This window comes from Embiotoca jacksoni, unplaced genomic scaffold, assembly GCF_022577435.1.
Source record: "Embiotoca jacksoni isolate LCO1_2020_lvr unplaced genomic scaffold, fEmbJac1.0.p SCAF_48, whole genome shotgun sequence".
Taxonomy (NCBI): Eukaryota; Metazoa; Chordata; class Actinopteri; family Embiotocidae; genus Embiotoca; species Embiotoca jacksoni.
The window spans coordinates 1,462,917-1,487,636 of record NW_027185401.1 but is presented as its reverse complement, the minus strand read 5'-3'; the positions used below and the strand labels follow the sequence as shown (position 1 = coordinate 1,487,636).

The 24,720-nt window shown below is 44.0% G+C and overlaps 1 protein-coding gene across 2 annotated transcripts in view; it reads left to right on the top strand.

The window, feature by feature from the left end:
* The window catches only part of tmeff1a (transmembrane protein with EGF-like and two follistatin-like domains 1a), a 75,977-nt gene that overhangs the window by 28,944 nt on the left and 22,313 nt on the right, over positions 1 to 24,720 (top strand). For both annotated transcript variants that reach the window (XM_069170039.1, XM_069170040.1), the window contains exons 2-4: positions 7,889 to 7,998; positions 9,729 to 9,858; positions 19,291 to 19,320. In XM_069170039.1, the coding sequence (XP_069026140.1) occupies positions 7,889 to 7,998; positions 9,729 to 9,858; positions 19,291 to 19,320 (270 nt within the window). The remainder of the gene's footprint in view (positions 1 to 7,888; positions 7,999 to 9,728; positions 9,859 to 19,290; positions 19,321 to 24,720) is intronic.

Sequence of the window (24,720 nt, the reverse complement as noted above, 5' to 3'; positions counted from 1 at the left end):
AGGATCGTTAGAGGAAAAACACATTAAAGTGGCTGATTGCCGGATGTTTAATAACCAGTTTTGAATAATACAGATGGGAAGAAAGGGCAAATTAATACTTTGATAATTGGCATTTAGCTGCGACATTTCAGCCTCCACCTGATGAAGGTAGAGCAGATGAAACCTCACAAATAGATGAATAAATACACAGTCAAGACACACTTGTCAAACGGGTGAGATTTTATTGACGATACCAATAGGTCAAATTTATATTTCACTCAAACAAAATCCTCTAATTTTTGTGTTTGAAAGTGCCAGAAAATCCCCTGGAAAATGTTCCACTTTTTTTTTTTTACTCCGGACGAGCCCCCAAATTATGTTACGACCACAAGTTAATCTCAGGGTGAGGGCAGTAACATAAAACTGGATGAAGAATATGCGTAATCAGTTTGTTGCGCATTTCTTAATTACTAGATAAAAAAAGAACGGGAGTTCAGGGACACAATGATAAAGCGAACAGAACTGAGACGACAGTCACAAACACACAATACCATGAAAAGATACATCCCCGAATAACAATGATAAAACTGCTGAGGAATTTACAATATATGTTTCTGTTTCCTCATCTGAACAATCAGCCAATCAGGCTGCAGCAGCAAGGCGGCCAAAACAAGAAAAACAAACAGACACGATGTTGGAAAGGTTTACATGAGAAACTATACGGCGAAGTAGGGATGCTCATTTCGGGCAAAAATACTCGATGTGAACTATCGGATTATTTAGTTTTATAGCTCATTTTTCCAAGAGGTCACTCGCGGTATTAAAACGGAAAACTTTATTCTAAAAGATATATCTGTAAAACTGTTGACAGGAAACCTCCGACCGCAAATAAGATCAGTTTTTACACTTTTTTGTTTTGTTCAGACTTTTTAGCCAATGGAGGTTTCGTGTCTGTAAAACGTCCTCAACTTCCAGAATTTTTTTTATTTTCGTAACATCCTCACAATATTAAGTCTTTGGCCCCTGGGAATCGTGGGCGGTGCCAGCAGGGGAAATAATAATGAGTGTTTTCATGAAAAGTAAATTCAGACTTATTATGTTTCTTGCAGGCACATGAGTATGTTTTATTGTTTCATTGCAGCAACGAGGTTTTATCCAACTTAGATCCCTGAAGATTCAGCTCAAAGTAACACTCTGGCAATTCAGTTTAAGTTTCCTCTGAGTTGCAGTTTTTCTTTCTTAAGAAAACTTCCTAAAGGCCTGTAGTTTACAGAAAAAATTGAACAACATTGAATAAAAAAAAAAAAAAAAAGTAAACTATTCAGGTCAAAAACGTCAGCGTCACTGCGTTGCCCATAGCAACAAGGACGGAGGGAGGATGAGGAGGCGGTCAGGGTTTAATGTTTTATTCAAGAAGCAGAAGAAGAACAGAGAAAAGCTCTTCATCCAGCTGATGCGGCCCAGAGATTTAAGAAAGATCCAGGAACAAACAGACGACTGAGGGCCGAGCAGCTACCGCCGTTCGGTCTTTAGGGGTTTGGAGTGCTCTGCCACTCAGGACTGCCTTTTCTCAAAATAGTCTATAATACATCGGGAATAAATGGAAAAAAAAATCTCTTATAAATGGAGACCTCAATCCAAACTCCAGTGTCCCGTTTTGCCTCGCCTAAACACGGAAAGTACACGCATGTGTGACCGTGTCGTGGACGTTATGGGATGAATTACGGAGCGTGAAAGAGTCCGAGTATAGAGCGGAGGTTGAGGGTCAACCATAGACTAGTGTAGGATATAATGTATATAAAAGTGAACGTAGATTCCACGTAAAAAAGAAATGAAGGCCAATGCAGAAGTGCCTTAAGCTGCAATACCACCGAGGGCCACTGGGGGTTGGCTCCAAAAAAGGCTCCAGTTCCAAAGACGCCCATTCAACTTCCCAATGTATGTTTTCCAACAAGTCGTTATGATGTTAGCTAAAGTCGCTCCTTTTTATTCGTTTTCTGGGAGTCCGTCTGAGAATAATTCCATCATTAATTAGATATTAGGCCTCATATAGCGTTATGTTTGGGGGAGTGGCGTGTCAGTTTGATTGACAGGCCTGTGGTGCTGAAGTGTCCTCAGGTTCCCAATTAAATCCAGTCCCAAGAGGGCAACGGCTAAAATCCTGAATCGAGGCTTCAGAACGGCAGTTCACGAACCGACAGGTGACGTCGCCGTCGGTTGCGGCCCGGGGCGAACACGGGACTTTCACTCGGACCACCCGGTGTTCGAGTCTTTTACGGAAGCGAAAGGATTTCATTTAAAGTACTTTGGGTAACATACGTAATGTTGTTTTTGGTTGTTGTTTTTTTTTAACCCAAACAACCTTTCACTAATCCTAACCAAGTGAATTTCGGCGGCCAAACCTAAGGACGCCTTACTTTTCGTCGCCCAGGTGAGGCACAGTGTGACGCTGACACGGTATCCTCCTGAGCACCGGCGGGCGAATTACACGCCTTGACGTGTTACCGGGGTTTACGAACGCGACAAATCTCCAGAACGCCTCGGGGCGGGAATTTTTGTTCCGCAAGCGCGACCTGATTAGACGCGGCTTTCGGGCATCGGTTCGTACGTCGTGATGTTCTGCACTGCAGCTTCTGGGCCTGTTCTTTTGTAAGTGGTTGCACACGGTTATCTTTTCCACGTCGCTCAGCCCGAACACTGTAAACAAAGGAGCTCGTGTTTTCCGGCGTGGAACTTGTCGGCGTGCTCCCAAGCAGTTGTGTTTGATCAGCGAGTCGACCCGTCGTCGGGGTCTTTGTGTTCGGTAGGTGCGAACGGTCCTGACAAGTGTGTGTGTGTGTGTGTGTGTTCGTCCGGTTTGGTAATTAGGCAGCTACCTTACAGCTGAGGATCCCCAGTTACAATCGAGACAAAAGAAAAATGTTTGCGAGCAGCTGTTGCTTTTCACTCTTAATTTGAAGGAGCGGTGTGACATGGCGTTTGGCACCGAAACGTTTCCTCGCGACTTCAATAAAAAGCAGCAGATTCGCAATGAATGTGCAGCTTCACACTCACACTCACACACACACACACACACACACACACACACACACAGCATGTCAGACTGCTGGGAAATGTAAGTGAACACATTAGGATTCATGAGCGGTTCCAAAAAACCCACAAGAAGGCGAACCATCACCCACATCACTGGTATTTTTGTTGTTTCGGTCGCCTTTCTAACTGCACAGAAAAGCGGAACATTTGTGTCTTTGAGCGCGATGGGGGGATTTGCGGTCCCATCATGCATCACTGATGTCGGTATTTTACATGAATGTCACGCCGCCTCCCTCTCCTGTTTCACGTCTGTGCCGAGGATAAATTCTCAGCTTTTCGAAACACCGAATCAATACGCCACAGCAGTCCTTGAGAAGGTTTCACTTCTCTATGAAATGAAAACCTCAGGAGATATCAGTGTGTGTGTGTGTGTGTGTGTGTGCGGTGGAAGTTTTCACTTCATGTGAGACTACCAAGGTCTTCCTCTTCTTTGAAGCGGTGTGTTGTCAGGAGAAGAAAGGAGGCGAGTGAACGAACGAGTGTTTTTCACTGATGATGCCGTTAATCTTCCGTCTGATGCGCTTCTCAGACACGAAATAACACAATGAGGAAAAACATTCGGAGGCGAACGGCGTTTCATTATCTCGAAGCGGCGGCGCGTGTCGAGGGCTGGACGCATCGGATGCCGCGCGAGCAGTCGCTTCAACGCGCGTTGGATGCGGCTGAAATGAAAAGACCCGAGCAGCTCCGAGGAAGGGAAGCTTTGAGGGGGGCGGGGGGGTGGTACCGGGATACCGAGTCGGGTCTGAGGAAGGACAAACCAGGAACCGGAAACAATCTGCTCCTTGACTTCTCGGCACCAGATACACCAGGACACCCACAGAAAGTCTGAAGATTTTCTGTTGGTCTTTTTTTTTTTGTGTAGTTGCAGATTGAATATTTCTGGGTTTTTGGGGTCAAAAAGGATATTTGAAAACGATGACGTTTTTTTTGACATTTTATTTCCCACGTCCCCCACAGACGCAAAGACTTTTGACTTCGTCTTACAAGTCAGTCTTTACTTTTATTCAACATTTTTTAGCATAATTGTTTACTTTTTAGCTCATAATTTGGGGCTTTTTAACGCTTTACTTTCAATCGAATTTTTTTTACAATCATGTTTGACGTTTTGTCCCGTAAACGTTGATTATCCTGTCAGGAGAACCAATACTTTGGTCCCAGGCCGATGACGGTACTTGTTTTTCTGTGCTGTCCGATCTATCTAATAATAAAAGTAATTTGTGGATCCGCCCCGTGATTCGGGTTTGCTCGGATGTCTTCGGCCCGGGCTCCAACCTTCCACCAAATTTCATGAGAATCGGACTGATAGTTTTTCTGTCATCCTGCTGACAAACAGACCAAAAAAAACCAACAACCGCTTCGAAAACATATCGTCCTTGAGAGAGGTAACACGATTCTTTGAAAGAATCCCATCCAGAGAAGTTGTATTGGTAGCATAGATTTAAAAACAAAAACAACCACAGAGCTTTTCCTGTCTGACCTCCTGAAGCTCGTTATCCAGGGATATTACGAAGATGGGAAAAATCTTGTGCCGAGAGGGTTAACGGACCGTTCAAGACCTCGGAGCAGCAGACAGAAGATGAGGTATTGACGTCCATCTCCTGGGCTGCAGTGTTGGGGGGGGGGGGGGGGGGGGGGGGCGGTGTTAGATAACAAGCCGAAGGGCAGCGACGGCGGCGGCGGCAACTGGGTGGCCATGACGACCGGGCCGAGCTCAGGGGATTTTGGGGGGAGGTGGATGTACCTCCGGGCGGCGGCGGCTGCTGCCACGCTCCGTCGGCTTCTTTAGTTCTGCTCCGGTCCAAAGGGAGGGAGGGGAGGGAGGGGGGGGATTACGTGCATTTACAAAATACCCCCCCGTTTCCGTTGCAAAATAGACGAGGGCGAGGCACCCGAACGCACCGCGGCCGGGGTCGACTACGAACACGCACAGAAATGCATCGGCGGGCGGACGCACAGTCCAGACGGGAAACGCTGGCTTTGTGAACGCAGCCTTCATTTGCATCTGCGGTTTTACAGCTGGTGGTTGTCGTTCAACATCATCCCAGATTGGGTGGATATTAAAAACCTGCACGCACACACACACACACACACACACACACACACACACACACACACACACACACACGCACACACACACACACGATCAGCAGTGTTTTGTCGGCCTCCGGGCCGCTGATTGATGTGACTCCCGCTCGGACTCAATTCGCCGTTAACGGCCCGCAGACCGACGCGGAGCGGCTTCGCGGTTTTGTCCGTCATTTTTTTTTTTTTTAATAACGACGTCAACGCGCGATAATTTAAGAGCCGAGATTGGAGGAGAAGGTCGAGCTCAAATAAACACGAGGAAACACACCCGTCGGACCGTCGGGACAAAGCACGGCGCGAATGCGAGCGACGCCTGCTGACGTTTTATGTCTCGCATAAAGAACCGAGTCGGCGGCTTGAAGGTCTGAAAGGAGTCTCGACATCGGAGGTTTTAATTATGTCGGCCTGAATGTCAGCGAGGTTTTTACAAAACGACAAAATGATGCGCGCTTCAAAAAAAACACAAACATGAAATACCAGAAATGTTGAATATTTATTTTTCTGTCGTCATTTTGATTAATTTCTCGTGCGTTTGACATTTCATCTCATATTTCTGACTCCCAAAGAGAATGTAATACTTTTTTTGATTAGTATTTGGCTTTCATTTTTTTTTTTTTTAATTTTCATTAATTTCAACTTACTTATTCAAATTCATTATTTTTAATAAAATTTTTAGCATAATCTTTTACTCTTCATTTTCACTTACTAAGTCAAAGTTCTTCACTTTTAATTCAACTTTTAGCGTAATTTTTGACTTTCTAACATTTGATTTTCCCTCAGGACGTCAAAGTCTTCACCCTTAATCTTAGTTTTTTACCACAACGTTTTACTTTTTATATCGTAAACGTGGACTCGATCAGAATATTTCTTTTAAACGGTTCGATGACTTTTAGGACAGGAAACCGTACGTCGAGGTTTCAGTGAGCTGAAAAGACCTGAAAAATCCACCGACCCGTTAAAACAAGTCGAGTTGTGTTTTGGTTTCTCCTGGTTGGACGTCGCTGATCCGATCGGCAGTAAATCTGACTTCGTGAGTTGTTCTGGTCTACAGCGCCGGTGAATGTTCATGATCAGAAACGTGTTTATTTCGGTTTAACTGCCTCTTCAACGCTGCGTTTCTTCATTCAAAGCTGCAGTCCGTTAGTTTTTAAACACTCTGAGAAATACGTCCACATTTTGAACAAATCAGAGGTTGGAAAAATCGACCCTGGGTGAAAAAAAACAATTTAATTATTCTCCTAAACTAGAACAACCTCCAGTTTTGTGGATTTTCTTTTAAGGCCTTTTTAATACATCAATAATTCAAACCTCTGCTGCTACTTTTCTTTATAAACTGAAGGAGTTCCTCCAGCCCGGCCGACCCGTTTTTTTTTATTTTATTTCCTTGCTCTTTTTGAAGGTTCGTTTTCTTGCTTAAAGCCCCCGGCTGGTCGTTCGCTTCTTCTCCACCTCTCCCCTTCGGCTGCCGAGCTTCACAGTTTTACGCGGCCGGTCGGTTTGTTATTGCGGCGGCCATTTTTAGGAGTCGTATATATCTGTAAACAGTAATTACAGGCCATTATACGGCTCTTCAAAGCCCACTCGGCTGTGGTCTGTGACGCTCGCACCGACACATCTGTGGCTTTTATCTCAAAGAAATGTGGATCATTTAAGTTAGTGGCACATTTCTGAGGCTCAGAGACCTGTTATTATCAGACAAGACATGACTCCCTTCACAAGCCACCTGCAGTGTGTGTGTGTGTGTGTGCGTGTGTGTGTGTGAGTGCGTGTGTGTGTGAGTGTGTGTGTGTGTGTGTGTGTGTGAGTGTGTGTGTGTGTGTGTGTGTGTGTAGGAAGCGTTGAGTGTTATTCCAGGATTTTGTTCTCTAATCTGCTCTGCAGATCTTCCAAATAAGAAAATGACCATAAATTAAGTTAATTACAAGTGGTTTTTGTATATATATTTTTTTTGGTTTACTTATTAGCATCTACCTCCCAGCATGCACTGCATTCCGGTTAAAATACCACAGAAACCTTTTTTTTTTCTAACATAAAAAGGTGAAATCACAGAAGCTTAAAAGGCACCATTTTATTGTTGTAGTGGAGCCACTTTTGATTGTTTTATATACTTCTGGCCAATATAATCATAGATTGCGTCACATTTTATCAACTCATTATATCTTTTTGTATATAGAAAAAAAAAAAAATCATCTGTCAGATGAGTCCTCTTGAACCTGTGAAGTCACATATTTTGTACCTGTTGCACACAAACTCTTCAACCGGCTTCTTTTTTGGTTTAAGATCCTAAATTTGAACCATTCCACTAAATCAAAGGTTTGAAATCGAAAAAGTTTCTTTCTCATTGGGAACCATACAAAAAAAAACCAACCCCGCCTCGTTCGGTCTGGATCAGCAGGTTGGTACCAAAGGTTTTACAGGTCCGGAAAAATGTTTCTGGTTTAAAAAAAAAAAAAAAAACGGCAAATCGGACCGAAAGTCGTGATGAACTGGACTCAGTGAAGCTGAAAATAAGATCGATGTACTTTATTAATCCAGCGGAGGGGACATTGTTTCGCTCCGGCAGAAACATACAGAGTAAAAGCAATAAAGTTGACAGGATAAAAATGGAGGTAGTAAAATCTAAAAAAAAAAATGTACAGTATATACAAATGAAATAAAATAATATTAAACAACAGAACAACATTGATCAGCATTAATTCGCGTGTTCTTCCGTGTGCTTTTTTCCCAGATCTGTCGGAGAAGAAGAGCGACCTGAGGGTCTGCGACGACTCCACCTGCCGATTCGGAGGCGTCTGCAGGGACGACGGAGCTCAGCTCAAATGCGTCTGCCAGTTCCAGGTACATCACATCCTTTTGTTTTTGTTTTTCTTCTTCCTGTCAGATTTAAAGACCAAGAAAAAACAAAACAAAACGACATCGGTCGGACTTATTTTAATGCGTGTGTGGCTCTCAGCTCGCAGCCCAACTGGCCGGAGATGGAAAAGTTTAAAGAGAAACTTCTGCACGTAAAAATTCTGTATTTTCCAGCAAATTTCTCTTCTGTAAAATTAGCTGGTATTTTATCTGCGGGGTAATTTCTGTAACGTCAGGGTTTTATCAAGAAAAGTATTTTCCAGACATGGAAATCTGGGTCCGAGTCCTACAATATATTGTAGTTTTATTTGTAGCATCTTTGAATTTTAGTATCAATCAACGTGCCGTAGGTGCAACTTTTATTTTGAAGAGCCCGTACGGGAGGAAACTGATGTTTTCCCGTTTCAAAAAGTGCGTTATAATAATGGTGGTGATTCTCCTCGTGTAGCTGTTTCAGCTGCGTGAAAGTAAAAAAAAAAAAAAAAAAAAAGGCAGCTGAGAGCTGAAGCGACCTTTTAATGCAGACATAATAAATCTGACTGTACAACCTCAGTCAGCAGTTTTTTTTTTAGCACATTTATCTCCCGTGGTGCTTGAAATAGCTGCAAACTGTTAAAACTACTATACTTTTTGGTTGCAGCTGTGCGTGTGTGTGTGTGTGTGTGTGTGTGTGTGTGTGTGTGTGTGTGTGTGTGTGTGTGTGTGTGTGTGTGTGTGTGTGTCTGCTAAAAGCTCGTCCGGCTCCACCTGCCCTGGGCCGCACAGGTCACGATATCAAACATCCACCTCCGAGTTGGAACTCGTTTAAAGATCCAACGTGTTTTGGAAGCAGCCGGGATCCGTCTATTTCTTGGTCATTAAAACTTTTGCTTTTCGAAACGCGCGCGCACACACACACACACACACACACACACACACACACACACACACACACAAAAGACTTTCAGTCCTTACAAATTAAATAAAGACGCTGTCTTGCTGTTAATGAGCTCCAGCAGAACGGTTGACGGAAAGGGAAAAGATGTTAGAACAAACAACAACACCTTTGTTTCAGCAGCTCCTCTCTTTTTTTTGGAGGGGGGGGTGCAAAACGCTGACAAAGCAAAACTCCTAAAAAAAAAAAATCCCTGACAGGACAGAAAAAAGAATCTCTCAGCTGGAGTTTTGGATGTGAAGGAGACGAGCTGCCCGAACGAGCTCTGCTCAACGGCTCTCAGATTCGGAGCTCCTACATCTGGATTTACCGTCGAATGAATTTCCACGAACCATTTCTGTCGGATATAAACATGAACTGTTTGCGCGGCGTGCGTCGGAGGTCGCTGGGAGTCCGACCTGCGGGGGCTATTCCTTCTAAATGATTGATGGCAGGGAGTTAATAGAATATGGATCGCTCTACGCTGATATGTGTCCTTGGCAACTTGACATGTGGAGTCCGGACAGTTTATGTAAAAAAACCCCTAAAAAAACCATCTTCCATCTGCCTGTAATTGCTCTTTCTGGTGTCACTCATTCATACAGCCGTATCTTTTTTTTTTTTGCTGGCTCCGCCCACTGAAATTGAACCGACCCAATCAGCTTCTGTGGAGTTGAGAAACCTCTCGCAGCTCTGCGTGAATCATCATCACCGGCAGGTTTTTTTTGGGGGGAGTTTTTGTTCTGTGAAGCGGCGGTCAGGTTGAAAGTTAATTAACCGCTGATTGTTTTTTGATTTCCAGTGCCACAAAAACTACATCCCCGTGTGCGGCTCCAACGGCGACACCTACCAGAACGAGTGCTACAGGCGACAGGCGTCCTGCAAACAGCAGAGGCTCATCTCCCGGGTGTCCGACGGGCCCTGCTCCCCCGGTGAGTCCGTGCCGGGGGCGGAGGGGTGGGGGGGGGGGATGCACCGTGTCCACGCAATGGAAACCCTAATTAGCTCCGATTGATTGCGAGCGAAAGGGGTTCATCAGAAAAGTGAAATGTCACGCTTCATTTAATGATATCGAATGGTGGATGTGAGGACGTCATCCTCACTGGAGGGAATAATTCAGCAGCTGCCTCATAAAGGGAGTCGCAGCTCGTCTTCATTTGGTTCCATCGCTCATGTTTTAGTGGCGTTTGTTAAAACGGGAGAATTACCGTTGAGATAAGACTTTTGATCGAGCGCCAATCACACGAGTTTCCGATTTTTATCAAAGAATACCAAATGAAAACAAAGAAGAATATTCGAGCTTTCTGAAAAAAGCATGAAAGCTCTTATTGTTACAGCCGATGCAGCCGTTGTATTTTAAATTACAGTCACGGACTGTTTTGTAATGCTTCGTCAATTTTCTGACTGTAATTTTATTTTCTAAACTCTGAGCTCCATGGTTGTTAAAGTTCAGTAAGTTGAAAAAAAAATATGATAACCGAAACATTTCTGCTTTTTGTCAGACGACGTGATTACATATGGCTGTATTTCTCAGGTTGTAGTTTAAAAAACAAAAACAAAATTTGTATCCCCTCGACTTGCAATTTTTCCTTATACCTGCAATTGTTAAGCAAAATTCACTTAAAACTTCACAAATTGTACCGCATTTGAAAAGCCGCCACAAAATTGATTTTTTTTTTGTTGATCAGAGCAGTCACAACAAACCTCCCATGAAATCCTTGAGTTACTTACTGATGTTTGCTTTAATTAGACGAAGGGTAAACAGGTGAGTGCTCCTCGTGGTATTCATACGTGCAGAACATTTTCAGTCTCTGGTCGTCAAAAAAATGGGGATCCACCGAAATAAACTGGACGTGAATGACAAACGTCGCTTCGAAACCCAGTTTTCTGTTCTGAGTCAAACAAACATGGACTTCAATTTTGCTTCAAACTTTTAATGTGTTTTCAGATAAGAAAAGTTCAGAAGTTCTTAGCGATGAAAGTGCTCTTTTCACAAAAACATAAAAACTTCAAAAAGAAGAAAAATGTCATTTTTTTGGGGGGGGGGTAAAATAAAAAGTCCTGATTCACAAGGCTGTTTCATAGTGAAGTTCTAAAAACAAGGACAATGCTTGTACATGTTAAGGATGAACCCATGCGCAGCAGCGCTAACAGCCTTCTTCAGGGTGTAAAGAACATCCTGTTTCAACATGTACAAGCATTGTCCTAGTTTTTACAATTTCCCCTGGAAACAACCATGTGAGTAAAGGCTTTATACTTTTTTTTTTTTACCAGAAAATGTGCTTTTTCTTCTTTTTTTCATGTGTTTAACTGAAGAATTAAAGATCTTTGGAAAATCTAGAGCTCCAAAAAAAAACCTAAATATGTACGTGGCTATGTATTGGAGGCGAAACCTGTGGTGCAATTTGACAAAAAGAAAAGCTCTACTTTCTGTGGTGATGTCATAAAATATTGACCTGACGATGGCAAAAAAAAAAAAAAAAGCTGTGATCTATGATGGAAGTCGGTGTCTCGGCGTTCGTGAAATGCTCTCAGACTGATGCGCTTCAGTCCCGACAACCTGTTGATGAGGAATTCATTAAATCCCACATCGTTTACGGGTCTCACGGCGATACCTCATTTCGCCGCGGTCCCTCCTCAAACCCCCGAAGGGCCTCTGAAGGGACCCTGGACTCCGGTTTTAGAACCACTCGGCTTCGGGAGGATTTTAATGACTCTCATCCACGGGCTCCTAATTAAAATTGATCCGAGGTTGATTAACTGGCTCGTTCTCTGAAATCAATCCGACTGATGACGTTCTGCCGAGTTCAGAGGAAAAGAAACCGAGGACGAGCTCTCGGCGTTTGATGTTCAGTCAATTAAAAAAATATAATAGCGGTGAACTTAAATGGCATGAAAACGCTGCGGCGGGGGAGCGAGCGCGAGAGTGCAATTAAAAAATATTAGTGAGGCACTTACAGTCGTGTTATAAGAAGTTTAAAAGATTACTTCTGCCGTCAGTCAGAAAACCACCTGAAATACTTCAAACACTCTAATGTCACCGTGGAAGAAGCACAATAATGGCTAGAAGAAGAGAGAACTCAAACATGTCTTTGGTCCAGTATAACACAATTATAATATCAAAAATCAATAAAGATGAAACAATGTAAGCTGAATTTCGTTAATAACTTATTTTACAAAATTTTGAAAAAGTAGATAATCTAGATCCGGCCCACAAGTGTCACCAGTATTGGGGGGGGAAATTGAATTATTATTATTTTTTTACAAACTCTACAAACATCTCTGTGTTCTTTTTTTTTTATCCCCCAGCTGCATTTTATTTATAAAATGTGCAGAATTTTTGTCACGAGACTGTTGGCCTAAGTGAAGACAGTGAAGGCATGACGCATGTAGAATAAAGTGATTTTGATCAAATATCCCTATTGTAGGCTCAAAATAGATTTTTTTTTTTTTTCTTTTCCACCTTGAAATGTTTGGTTCACATGATTACTTCAAGGACTGTGGGAAATTTTAAAAGCCCAATAATAACTTCTATTTGTACAGTCTATAGCTGAGATACATAGTGATATTTTGGCCTTTTTTAAAAAAAAATATATATTTTTTTTTTTTTACAAAACATGCGATGTGTGTTTCAGAAGGTTAAATATGACCTAAGACATCCACACATGATGTTTAAAAAAAAATCTGATTATAACCGAATGCCAACAAAAAAAAACCTGAATACTTAGTTTTAAGTGGTTTTAAGCCACTCACGATGCCAAACAGATGGAGTTTTTCTTCATCTGGGCAATAACACCGCATTAAAATGAATATCTCAGATTACTAGGCTTTTCTGTGATTTTTTTTTTCCTCCGCACATAATCTGAACCACATGGCATCCACCGGGCCGAATCTAACCCCGAAACCACAGCCGTCCCAAAAACCACGTTCATTACTGAGCTGCCGCAACGGTCCGTCTTTCCTCCAGATGTTGAACCCGCTTCGGGGATTTGGTCCCATTAGTGAGGTCCGTGCTGCGGCCGGTGTCGAAGTCGGGCTTTCGCAATCGCCGTTCAGATTCAGCCCGAAGGTGTTTGGAGGTGGTTTGAGGTGGAAACTCTGCACAGAGGCGCCTCGTTTCTTCAACACCGAACTGGAAACACCAATTTTCTAATGGCGCTGATTTTGTGCAGGAAAACTGTGAAGCTGAAATATGAATAAAAAAATAAAAAAATAAATAAAAACACAAAAATGTTGATAGAGTTTGAAGATACTGGTCGTTCCAATTCACTCTGTTGCGTTAAGATGTTTCTTCACTGGATAATATTCGGCCCAAATCATTTTTTTTTGGTCACATCCAGATTGATTTTCGAGAAAGTCTGACGCGTCGGGAAGCCGGCGTAGCTGTGCGTATAGGTTGTTACCGCGACAACCCGTGCAGATAGGTTGGCGGTGTCTGGATCGGTTTTGGAAACACCGAAATCTGATCTGTTCACTTTTCAAATAAGAGTGCGGACAGTCTGTCCTCAAGATCTGATTTGAAAATGTTGAGTGTCTACAAACGTACGGCTAGACGCTGTTCGTCCGACAGCACCGCCAGCTCCAGTCCTGTTGGACGAAGCGAGGTTTTTATCCTCCTAAAAGCTGCTGCTGCTGCTTTAATGTTCGCCAGCTGGATGATCAGCGGCCATCAATCAGGCTCACGCTAACGCGCTAACCCGTTAGCGTCGCCTCCTGAAAAAACGCCCCGGCGCGCTCTCGGGTTTCAGACGTCTCTGCGGGCCGGTCGGGGTTTATCTTCTCATCCTGGCTCGAGAAATGAATCGGGCGGAGGGGCGGGGGGGCGGGGGGCGGAGGGGGACTTATAGTGACACCACACAGCAGCGGTGGTGGCGGCGGTCAACTCCATCTGCAGGGGCAGTGGCCTGATTTCCCAGGAGGCAGCGCCGGGCCCGCTCCGCTCTTATTACCACGTTACACCGGGGAGCCGGTGCCACCGCGCCCCCTCCGCCTCCCTCCCTCGCCTCCCTCCCGTCCCGCCGCAATTTCCTCTCACCCGAGATTTATGCTTCCTGTAATTGGAGCGTTCGGCGGCTGTGAGCCGAGGCGACGGCGCGAACGCTCAGCTGGGTTTATTTCCACCGAGCAGCAGAGGAAGAGGAGGAGGAGGAGGAGGAGGAGGAAGTGCCAGGATGTGAGACGGTTGTTGGAGCGACACCGCAGAACAAATTTCACGCGGCCGAATTAGAAGAAGATGACGTGAGATAACCGAACCTTAAACTTTGCGACTCCGTTTCTTCTATTTGACGATTCAGATTTGACGCCGTTTGTAATTGAAACCGGAAGCGACTTGTCTTCTTTGAACAGCCGGGTGCTGTTCTGGTTGCAGGCGAGCGGAGTAAATCAGCTGTGGGACGGAGATCAATGACGTCATCGATTTTGTTTGGCGTCTCCGTGGACGTGAGACACTAAACGGGGCGCTGCCGGAGGTGGAGGAAGCTCATCGACGTCCGAGTCCACGCCTCCACCCGTCGGTGTCTGACGTTGAATCGCCGATGCAGGAAGTACTCGTGTCCTCTGTGCGGCGGGGGAAATCTTGACAATCTTAGGATCTAATTGCATTTCAGAATCAATTCTCAAGTCAAGAAAAAAAAAAAAAGAAGCTCTTTGTCCAGTTTATTGTGCGTCAAATCAGGTTTTTTTTTTTTTTTCTGCTCCAAAGTTGCTTTAAGTTATAGTTATAACTATATAACAAAATACTTGACTTATACGTGACGCTGTCTCGGCCTTTAACTTACCGAGGTGCAGCCAGTTATCGCGTGATTACGAAAACCGACATCACGGCAAAGCGTGCAGTGCGCCCTCCGGTCCGCTAGAGGGCGGCGAGTTAGCGTCACGGCTTTGCTTCGCCGGGCGTCAAAAACGTCGCGCTTTAGGACAACACCAACACGTGGAAAAAGGACACGGTTCGGCTTTGAGAGACAACGACACACACACAAAAAAAAAAAACCCCGCTGCCCTCTGCTGGACTGGAAGGTGTATTACACTCAGCTGTGATACTGGGTTTGGAGCACTTTGAAAATGCAATAAGTCTCTTCGTGTCCACCAACAGGTCACCGTGAGATCTTAAACAAAAAAAACAAAAAAAAGACTTTTTTCTGAAGGTGCAACCATGAAGTGCAAATATGTGTTTTATTCACGAAATATCTCGTCACCTACCGGATGGATTGCAGTTCAGGTTTTGTTTGGACGTTCCTGTTCCCCTCAGGATGACCTCCAGTAACTTTAACTGCATCGAGCGCCATCATCAGGTCAACATTTCAGGACTATGTTTTGGTCGTTTTTGCCAAATTGGGCCTCTTATTTCTCCTCGTATCCGTGCAGATATTTCAAAGGTCAAAGTCGGACCATTTCACTCCGAAGTCAAACACGTGTTTCAAGTTTCTGCAGCGAAGCAAATTTTCCTCTCGTCATTGTCAACAGTTGACAACATAATGAAAGTTGTGTCCTTGTTTGTCTCTTTGTGAAAAACATTCCTGAGAGTTGTTTTGTTTTTTTTCTTCTTTCTGTACCCTGAGCAGAAGAAAATTGAAGGTTGAATTGGGTTACAAGTGACCTTTGTGTTTGCTTTTGGGGAAACAGTTTGATTCCAATTTTTTTTTTATCGTCGTAAATTAAACTGTTCCACTTGCCTCATTCATCGCTGTCGAGATGTACAAAAAAATAAAAAAAAATAAATAAAGAAGGGGAAGAAGAAGCCGGAGGTAAATTTCTGCCTGTGACTCGCTGTCGGGCCTCGTTTCCTCGTTGATTATGTTGCACTTTAGAAACACTTTTAAAGGATATTTAGAAGCAGATTGATTTACAGATGTTGACTGCAGCAGAGGGAAGCAGGGAGCTGCAGTAAAAGCCTTGCCCTGCTTCATTAACCGCGGGGTCGAGCATTTTTAATCTCCTCGGCAGGTTTTTATTGACTCTGCTGCTGCTGCTGCAGCGGCGCATTTTATTCAGCTGCGACGAAAAAAAAAAAAAAACTGCGTTGAAAAATCTGCAGGAGCTTCAGCTAGTGAACAGTTTCTTCGTTGGTCATTGATCGAGCTGCATCAGCTGGTGCTGTTTTCACAGGCGAAGCTTTTTTTTTTTTTTTTTTTTTTTTTTTTAACTCAGAAACTCTTTGAGGTTTATTGAGTTTGTGTCTCAGATCTACGGTCCAGCTTCTTCTTATCACATGGATCTAATTCCTAGATTAAAATTTAAAGCAATGGAGCCTTTAGATTTGATTTGATTCTTTCTTTTTCATTTTTTTATTCCTACTTTTTGTAGGTTTTGATCAAATTAGAACAGTTCATTTCAGGGTTTTCAGTTGGTAATAGCTTTGAGTTACATTTTTGGGGAACAAATAAAAGTTACGGGGAGTCAAATCTGGTAAGTAGTTGGGACGGTGAATGACTTTTGTCTTTTTGTGGGCACCGTAGACTGTATGTAAAAGTGGACGTAGCTTCCGGCGCCGAAAAATTGAGTACAATGCGGAAAGTGCTTGAAGCTGCAATACCACCGAGTGCCACTAGAGGTGTGGCTCCAAAAAGCGCCGGTTTTCACAGTCATAGTCACAGTTCAACATGTTTCATGAAATTCTCAGTCAATACAACTTTTCTGTCTGGGGACGTAGTATCGTCGGGGTTTCCGCCGCTGGCTCCTCCCTCCCCCCCAGCTCGTCCAAATATGGTCACTTCCTGCTGCGAACCGCTCCGGACTAGCAAAGAAGTCGAGGCTTCGTAACGGCCGATCACAAACCGACGTAGAGCTCGTACAGCGTTGGCTTTTTCCTCATTACTTTCCCACCTACGCCAACCTACTCTTCTTGTCACCCCAGAGAAATATAACTGCACATATGTCTACGACTTTGATTTTCGTCTTATCAAATATAAATCGTATCGTCACTTGTTATTTGCACATATTTTCCGTCCTCGCTCGTCCCCCGTTCCCACCGACCTCTGAAGTCTGTTTCTGTGCTGCTGTATTGTTTTTAATTAATTACCCTCCAGGGGGATCAATGCAGCTTTGTAACAATTTATTTATCTTTGCAAATCTTAGATAATTGTAATTAATGAGCAGCGATAAGTTGTTTCTGTTTGGTTGATGGATTTTCCCCCACGATGTCCACATCAAACCTCCGAGAACAGAGGGAAGTACAAACGCACGTTTGACGGGTTTTCGGATGAAGGAAAAGATCGAGGCTCTTTTTGGCTTCAACACCGAGCGATTTTCTCATCAGGAAATGAACAGTGCCCACACCGAGGAAGAAGGTTTTCTTTTTTAAGAGGTTCCAGCGGATCTCCGCATGCCGTTTTTGAAACTGGCCTCTCAACGTTTAGTCAATAACGCGCTGACAGAACCACTTGTATCGCCGGCCACTTTTCGGCCTCCTTTTCCCCCTGAAAAAACAATCCCATCATGACTTTGTAAAGAAGTGCGGCAGCTAAAGGTGAAATTTAATTGAACGAAAGCAGCCGGTGTCCATTCCTTAATGCGGCGGCGGCGTGCCAGAAGCTGCAAAAACACGCCGTCCATTTCTTAATTCGAGGTCTTTCCGCGGCAGGTTTTTCGACCTGCGGTCCATTTCCTGATGGAGCCTCTGATCCGAGCCAGACAGACAGCCTCCCGAGTGCAGTTACATCATCAAACATCTATATGTGGTCAAATATTAAAACTCTGGTCTGAAGCTGCTGGAAAGATTATTTATGATCATTTTTATGAAATGAGAAATGAAGGTTTTAATTGTTTCTTTTATGAACACCACCTGTTTTTTTTCTTTTTGGTTTGTTTTGGTTTGTTTATGAACAGGCACGTAAAAAAAAAAAAAAAGAGTCCTCATAAATACACAAACAACTTTACCATTAAAAAAAAAACAGAAGACATTTTGTTTTTCGTCCATTTCTGTTTTAGTTCACTGAAAAATCCGACAGGCAGACAACCCCCCGATTTATTTGGCCCGGTATAAACAATTATTGATGTTTGTTTTTTTGTACATTGGAGCTGACCTGAAAGGTGTCAAACTCTGTCAACTGCACCGAGATGCTTCAAAAAGACTCCGTTCAACCTCCGTATTGAGTAATATTAGAAACCGGCACACTGTGAACTCTGCCGGGACTCGCTGAACTGCTGCATCAGATCATTTGAAAATTCTCTCAATTGTTGGTTGAAACAACCGCGTCCACTTCAGCCCAGCAGCGGTTCAATGGAAAACATCTGCAATGAGTTACGTACGTTTGATGTTTAGAGGCTTTTCCCATCATGCAATATGGAGGTTTGCAGCATCTCATGAATCTATGATTCAGGCGCTGCTGCGATTGGACGGTTGCTTAGCAGATGTGTTTGCAGAAACATGCGTGCGGCAGTTTGTTTTTCTGTGTACGTATTTTTACCGTACTTGTTGAAACCGCAGACTGTGTATAAAAGTCGAAAAATGAGGTCGATGCGCAAGTGCCTGAAGCTGCGATACCAGCTGAGGGCCACTGGAGGTCGGCTCCATAGACTCCCATTCAACTTCTCCTGTGAAATGCAAGGTCGCAAAAAAAAAAAAAAATGTTCACGAGTTATTATGGCGAGGCCAGCTAAAGTCGCTCCTTCTTATTACTTTTCTGGTCAAATAATCCTGTCGTTAACTAGAAAATAGCTTTTAAAAAAACAACAACAAAAAAAAAAAAAAACGTTTTTGGGGGTGTGTCTGTTTGATTGACAGGCCTGTGGTGCAGTCAGGTTTCCGCTGGCGGTGGAGCGTGGGCGTGATGTCCTCGGGGTAACAGACACTGTCAGACACATTTTTCTTTCTAAATCTTGTTAACTCCCACGTTGCAGCCATCAACCGAGTGTCCACCAGGTGGCGCTCACACCGAGCCCCTCCCCCGCTCACTGTGCCATCAGTGTTTTACAGCTGAAACTGCACTGCTGAGTTCAGTGCTTCATCTTTATTCGTTTTAAATATGTTACACTTGTTGTCATTGACATTTCGTATTTGATTTATTTCATATTGTACAGTTAACCCCCCCCCAACCTCCTTTTTTTTTAAACCTCCTCTCTTTACTTTTTGTGTCTAAAACAGAACACTTTGGTCCTCCAGCTCGTCTCCGTGAACTTTTCTTCAAGAAAGACATCTGAATATTTGAGAAAAAAAATCTCAATTCAAGCAATACAAGAGTTTGCATGCTTGATCCACGTCCTCGTTGTGTGTCAAGGATCCAATCTCACCACCCATCCTCTGAATCAAAACCTCGACAAAAGAAAACTTCCAGCGTAGGAGGCGGCAAACCTGACCGCCGGATGACGGTTTTCCAAAATAAATAAACACAAACTTGACAGCTGTTGTTTCTCTTGTGTCTTCACAGATCCCGGCTCTGGCTCAGGAGACGGAGACGGTGAGTTATTTTCAAGATTTCCTATTTCTCTGCCTCATTTCTGCTGCTCGGTGTTTAAAGTCGAACGCAAATCAATTACAGCCGAGTCCTTATCCGCCCCGCGCAAAACATTTACCCGCTTGAGTCGTCTCTGATATGAAGAAACTAATCACCGAGGTCCAAAACACGGCTGAAACGAAGGCGTCGTTTGCGGGTCCGTTTGTACCCCCCCCCCCCAACCCCACCGAGTATTAAACTCCTCTAATAGATGCCTGTGAGGCCCTTTTTCTTTTTTGCGTTAACTCCTCCCCGAAGAACAGATTGATATGAAAGCCCGCTCTGTTGCCAAATTTGGCAACAGAGACATTTTGCAACCATCTGTGAGCGCCGACCGCACTGTTTGTTGTTTAATTTGGCTGATGGAGGGGTTTTAATTGGAGACGGCACCGCCACCATCTGCATGTGGGCGGGGTCGACGAACTTGTGGTTCCCCCTGCCAGGCGACGGAGATGAATAATTGAAAAATCGGCTTCCGCTCCCTCTTCTGTTTGTCTTTTGCTCCTCAAACACCGTTCGCACCTCTCGAAGCCCCGAAACCGTTTCCGCTGACATAAATGGGACCGTGTGACTTTTGACCCGAGTTTTTCTAAACAGGCTTTTTAAAGGCCTAAAAAACCGGTTTGTTCTTTCAGGGCTGATAAAAGTTACACTTGTCACGAGCGATTTGAAATTGTAATGTGGATATTTGATGATTTTATTCCCACACAAATCATCCTCTGGTGTTGCAACGGTGTAAGTTCGGTTTTAACTTCGGTAAAGACAGACTCTACGAAACTTCTTGAAAATCTTTCGTTTTGTTCTCTTTGGCGACCCCAGTGGCGGTAAGTGTTATTGCAGCTGTATTTTTAAGACGCTAATTCCCAGAGATCCGACCGTCGTCATTGGCAGTTGGCAGTTAAAGAGCGAAACTCTTGCGTTAGCGTCTCCTACATCCTGGCGTGATACCAAAAGCATGTGTAGACCCCCGTCAGTCCTCGCCGAGGCGTGAAACACCACGTGGTTATGGGTTATGAAAAATTAAAACTTGTGGTTAGCTTCAGGCGGTAAAGCTACCACTCGGGTTTGGAAAAGATTTCTTTAAAGAAATCCACAAATCTCGAACTCCGGTGACCCAGGTGGATGTCCTGGTTTGGGATTCATCCAACTTTTTCTTTTAAAAGAAAGTCTTCAAGATTATTAGTTTAAGGGCAATTCATGGTTTCGGCAGAAAGCTGTAGACCGTAACTCAAAAACAGGGGAGTTCAACTTTCATTTTATCTTTCACCTGTTTTTACTAAAAAACAGCTAAAGGCTTGAAACCTTCGTTTTTTTGGAGTCTTAAAAACAGGTTTCAGCAATTCACAAATTAGCAAACAGTAATTCAACAAGTTCAAACCCAACCGTTTTGCTGTGTGCACGCTGTTACCGCACTGCACTTAACCGGAGTAACTGACTTATAAATATTTCATATCTTGTAATTTGCAATGAAAAGCAGAGGTTTTTTTTTTTTTTGTAGAAAAAACCTTCCGGGAAATTAGTTAGAACCTGCTAAAAACTAAAAGCTTTATTTCCAAAAACACCTCACCTCTCAAAAATAAATGCTTTCACGTTTAAAAAAAAAAAAAAGAGGCTCCGTCACAGCAGGTCACCGTAGTTTTCGCACCATATCACAGGAGGGATCTGTTGTGAGCTGGAAATAAAAAAATAAATAAAAATGAGGCCTGACATTCGCAAACAACAACAAACAAATCAGAGCCGTACAAGCTGTGAATAATTTATCCAATGAATAATGTCTGTGATGTAAATAGGGATGGGCATTTCAAGCAAAAAACACTATTTGATATTCGCTGGGAATAGGCTGACGGTTGTTCAAAGACCAACCCTGACACACACACACACACACACACACACACACACACACACACACACACACACACACACACACACAACAGGAAGAGACTCACTTGTGCTGTAAACTCAATAAATGCCATGAAACTTTCTCCTTGGATAAAGCTGATCTGAAGCATGTATTTAGCGTCGTCTTTGAGATGAGGGTCGTTGTTTGTTCTGCACATCAAACTTACTTCTGTCGGGTGACCGTCTGGATCGGCACTTCGCTCTCAAATGACTGCTTTCATAGGCCATCAGATATCGACATCTTTGCTCACATGTAAGACACGAAGGAACCTCGGGTCGAAAAAAAAAAAAAAAAAAAAGCGGGCGACCTTACCGCGGAGGGAGAAGGTCAACGTCGGAGGGCTGGTTTGGATGGAACAAACCCGGGACTTTCACCCAGGAGATCGGTGTCCCAGTTCACGATGAAGCATAAGTTGACGTAGATTTATTTTAAGTGACCCGAACCGGGATCTATTTTCAAACGCGAACCAAACGGCGCCCGCGTCACATTTAATTCGAGCCACGTCGTTTGTCCTGCCTTAAAGCACCTTCTGTGTCCGTGAGACGTCAACGGACTTTGATAAAACATACGTTTTATTTATGTACTAAGAATGAGAACGCATTCCTTATCTTTACCTGGCAGAGTTTCCGCTGCATCTAATTTCTTTTTTAAGAAGTTCCACATCGAACTTTTTGACGGCTGTCGTCGTCCTAGCGTTGTTTGTGTTTTTTTTGTTTTTTTTTAAACTGTAGAATCTTATCTCGCAACCCGGTATCACTGCAAAACGTGAGATACTTACGCTTGCCGCTGTCCAGGCGTGAAAGTTACACGTTTTCCTGTCGTGGACGAAAATGAAACCTGCTGCATTGTTTAGAGCCGTGTGATTTACAGGAAAATTTTAATTTTTTTTAATTTTTTTAAACACGTGGTACAAACATCCTGGATCCGAACCTGTTCGTCCCGCGGGTCAGTCTGCGACTAATATCATTTGTACTCACAACCTCTGTTGCCAGACTTGGTCACATGATCCTGCGTCACATGACATTTACGTGTTTGTAAGTTTAGACAGCCTGAGGCAGCCCTAAGCGTGACTATTTCACATTTTGCTGGTAGTGGACGGGGCGTGTCTATTTCACGCTTTGCCGGTACATTTCTTTGAATCTTAGTGCTCTTCTTCCAGTTTTTTTATTTGAGCTTCTACGACACAAAACCCAAATCTACGCCTTCGATACATGTGCAGTTTCATTATCCATTTTTTTTTAGTGCCATCATTAGTTTCATCAGAACCCGCCTAACTTTCTTTCTTTTCTTTTAAATCGTAAAGACGCCCCGAGAGATCGAATGCGTCTGGATTGAATATGCGAGCAGACCTCTGTGATGCCCCCGTGCTGATTCATGTGCGGTGACCTGCTTGGATGGTTTTTCTTCAGCCGCTCTGAGCCTCCATCCCGCGCTGTCAGTTTGATCCCTTGACCTTTTCAGTCGACATTTAATTAGCCTTCCCCTTTGCCTCCATAATGCGACGTGTGCGCGCGTTTTCCTTCCACCGGCTTTGTGTGCCGTCTGCAACGTCAAGCCTCGTTGCCTTGCGGGTCTGTGGATGAACACGTGTCACGACGGGAACCTGCTTCCCGGACCAAAACCCGCTGAAGGCCACGACGATCGTGAAATCCATCTCGACAGGAAGTTCACGCGGTGTGTTTTTTTTCTCCTAAAAGCGTCGTGGCCGAAGACGCTCTCGAGAAACGGATCGTAGATTCACGCGTACCTCCTGAAACCAGCTCGCATCTCAGAGCTTTATTTCACTCTGCTGTATTTCCTATTAACGTGTCTGTTGTGTCTCGATGGGTCACGCTAACTTTGCACTCTCCGCCTCCGTTCTCGAGCTCCAGCCATTTATTTATTTTTTTAAATGAATCATTTTATTATTTTTAGTCTGACTGAAAGAAGGAAAACAACACAGACATTAACCTGCCTGGAACGGACGTTTTTTGCAAACCGCTTATGGGGTTTCCCTCCGTGTACGCATGCCAGCTGGCCTCATCACCCTGCAGATTCATCCTCCCACGTCAGGTTTTTGTTTCCGTGTTAGTCTGTGGATAGCTTTACTTTACCTTGAAATGACTTTTCCCTTGCAGCGAGGCTTTTTAACCCGACCCTGTGGAGAGCTGAGCGTCCATTCTGGAGGGGGGGGGGGAAGTGAAATCTCCAGGACGGACTTGTTTGCCAAAGTTGCGGATTCATTTTCCCAGTCTGCCGTCAACAGGTCCGACTCGCTCTTTCATAACGGTCCGCAGATCTCAAATGCAATTAGAACAAATGTTCCGCTCTCGACGTCTTAATTCCTGTCTGCAAAGTTAACATGACCCAACAGGCGCAATCATGGGGAACACGGCAGGTTCCTTTACAGAAAGAAAAAAAAAAACCACGAGTGTAAAAACTCATTTGATCACATGACACGCGTGATCTTGCGCATCTATAAAACACGTATCTTGCCCGTGTGAAACGTAAAAACGTGTGAAATGTAGTTTTGGAACCATTTAATGGTGTAATATGTGAAGCTGACTGAAGATGATTCCCACGTGAAAACCTTCCCCCCGTATTTCCCCCGTCGTCATATGTTGCAACGTGCGGTGAAACACATACGTGTGATCGCAATGCGGAAACCTGGGAAACATGCGTTTCTTCTGTGAGGATGGCGATAATACGCCGTCGTTTCCCCTACCGTTGTGTTTGGAACAAACCAGCGTACTCACAGAACCGCGGTTACGTCCAGTAACCACTATTTCGTTCCGTCGTTCCCGTGCGCTCGTTTTCATTCGGTGTGACGGGCGGAGCTCTTGCTTCTGCGTATGTTAAAGAATAAAAGATTGGCAAAGGTTTAGACGCGAGGGATATTCGGTCGGCGGCGGCGGCGGCGTTGTCGGGGCTGCGGGGCGGAGTCGGTGCCGAAGCGGCAGCCCGCTGTCGGGGAGAAAACAAAGAAGCCTCTCTGCTGCAGATCCTCGTCAATCGATCGGCAGCCTCTGAGCCCCAGCTGAGCTCCCCGTGTTCAATACATCCACACACAGCAGGCCAATCTGTCAGCCAGCAGGCTCACACACACACACACACACACACACACACACACACACACACACACACACACACACACACTCCAACGTTGGTCTTCACCAGTCATTTTAATCATGTTGTCGCCCCCAAAAGTCCAGTTTTTCTTACAATAGATGAAAAATAATAAGTGAGGCCGCTCTTGTCTTGTTATGTAACGCAGCTACGTGTGTCTGTAGGAGGTGGACACAATAACGTGAACACCTTTACAGTTTATTTGTCAAATAGGCATCGATTTAACTCTTAAGGAATCGGCGCTTGTAGTTTGGTTTTATTTTAGATTCATTTGCTATTACTGGATGACATGCAAAACACACATCTCGTAAAGCAAAAAAAACAAAACAAAGAAAAATATTACTTTCGAGAGAAAATAA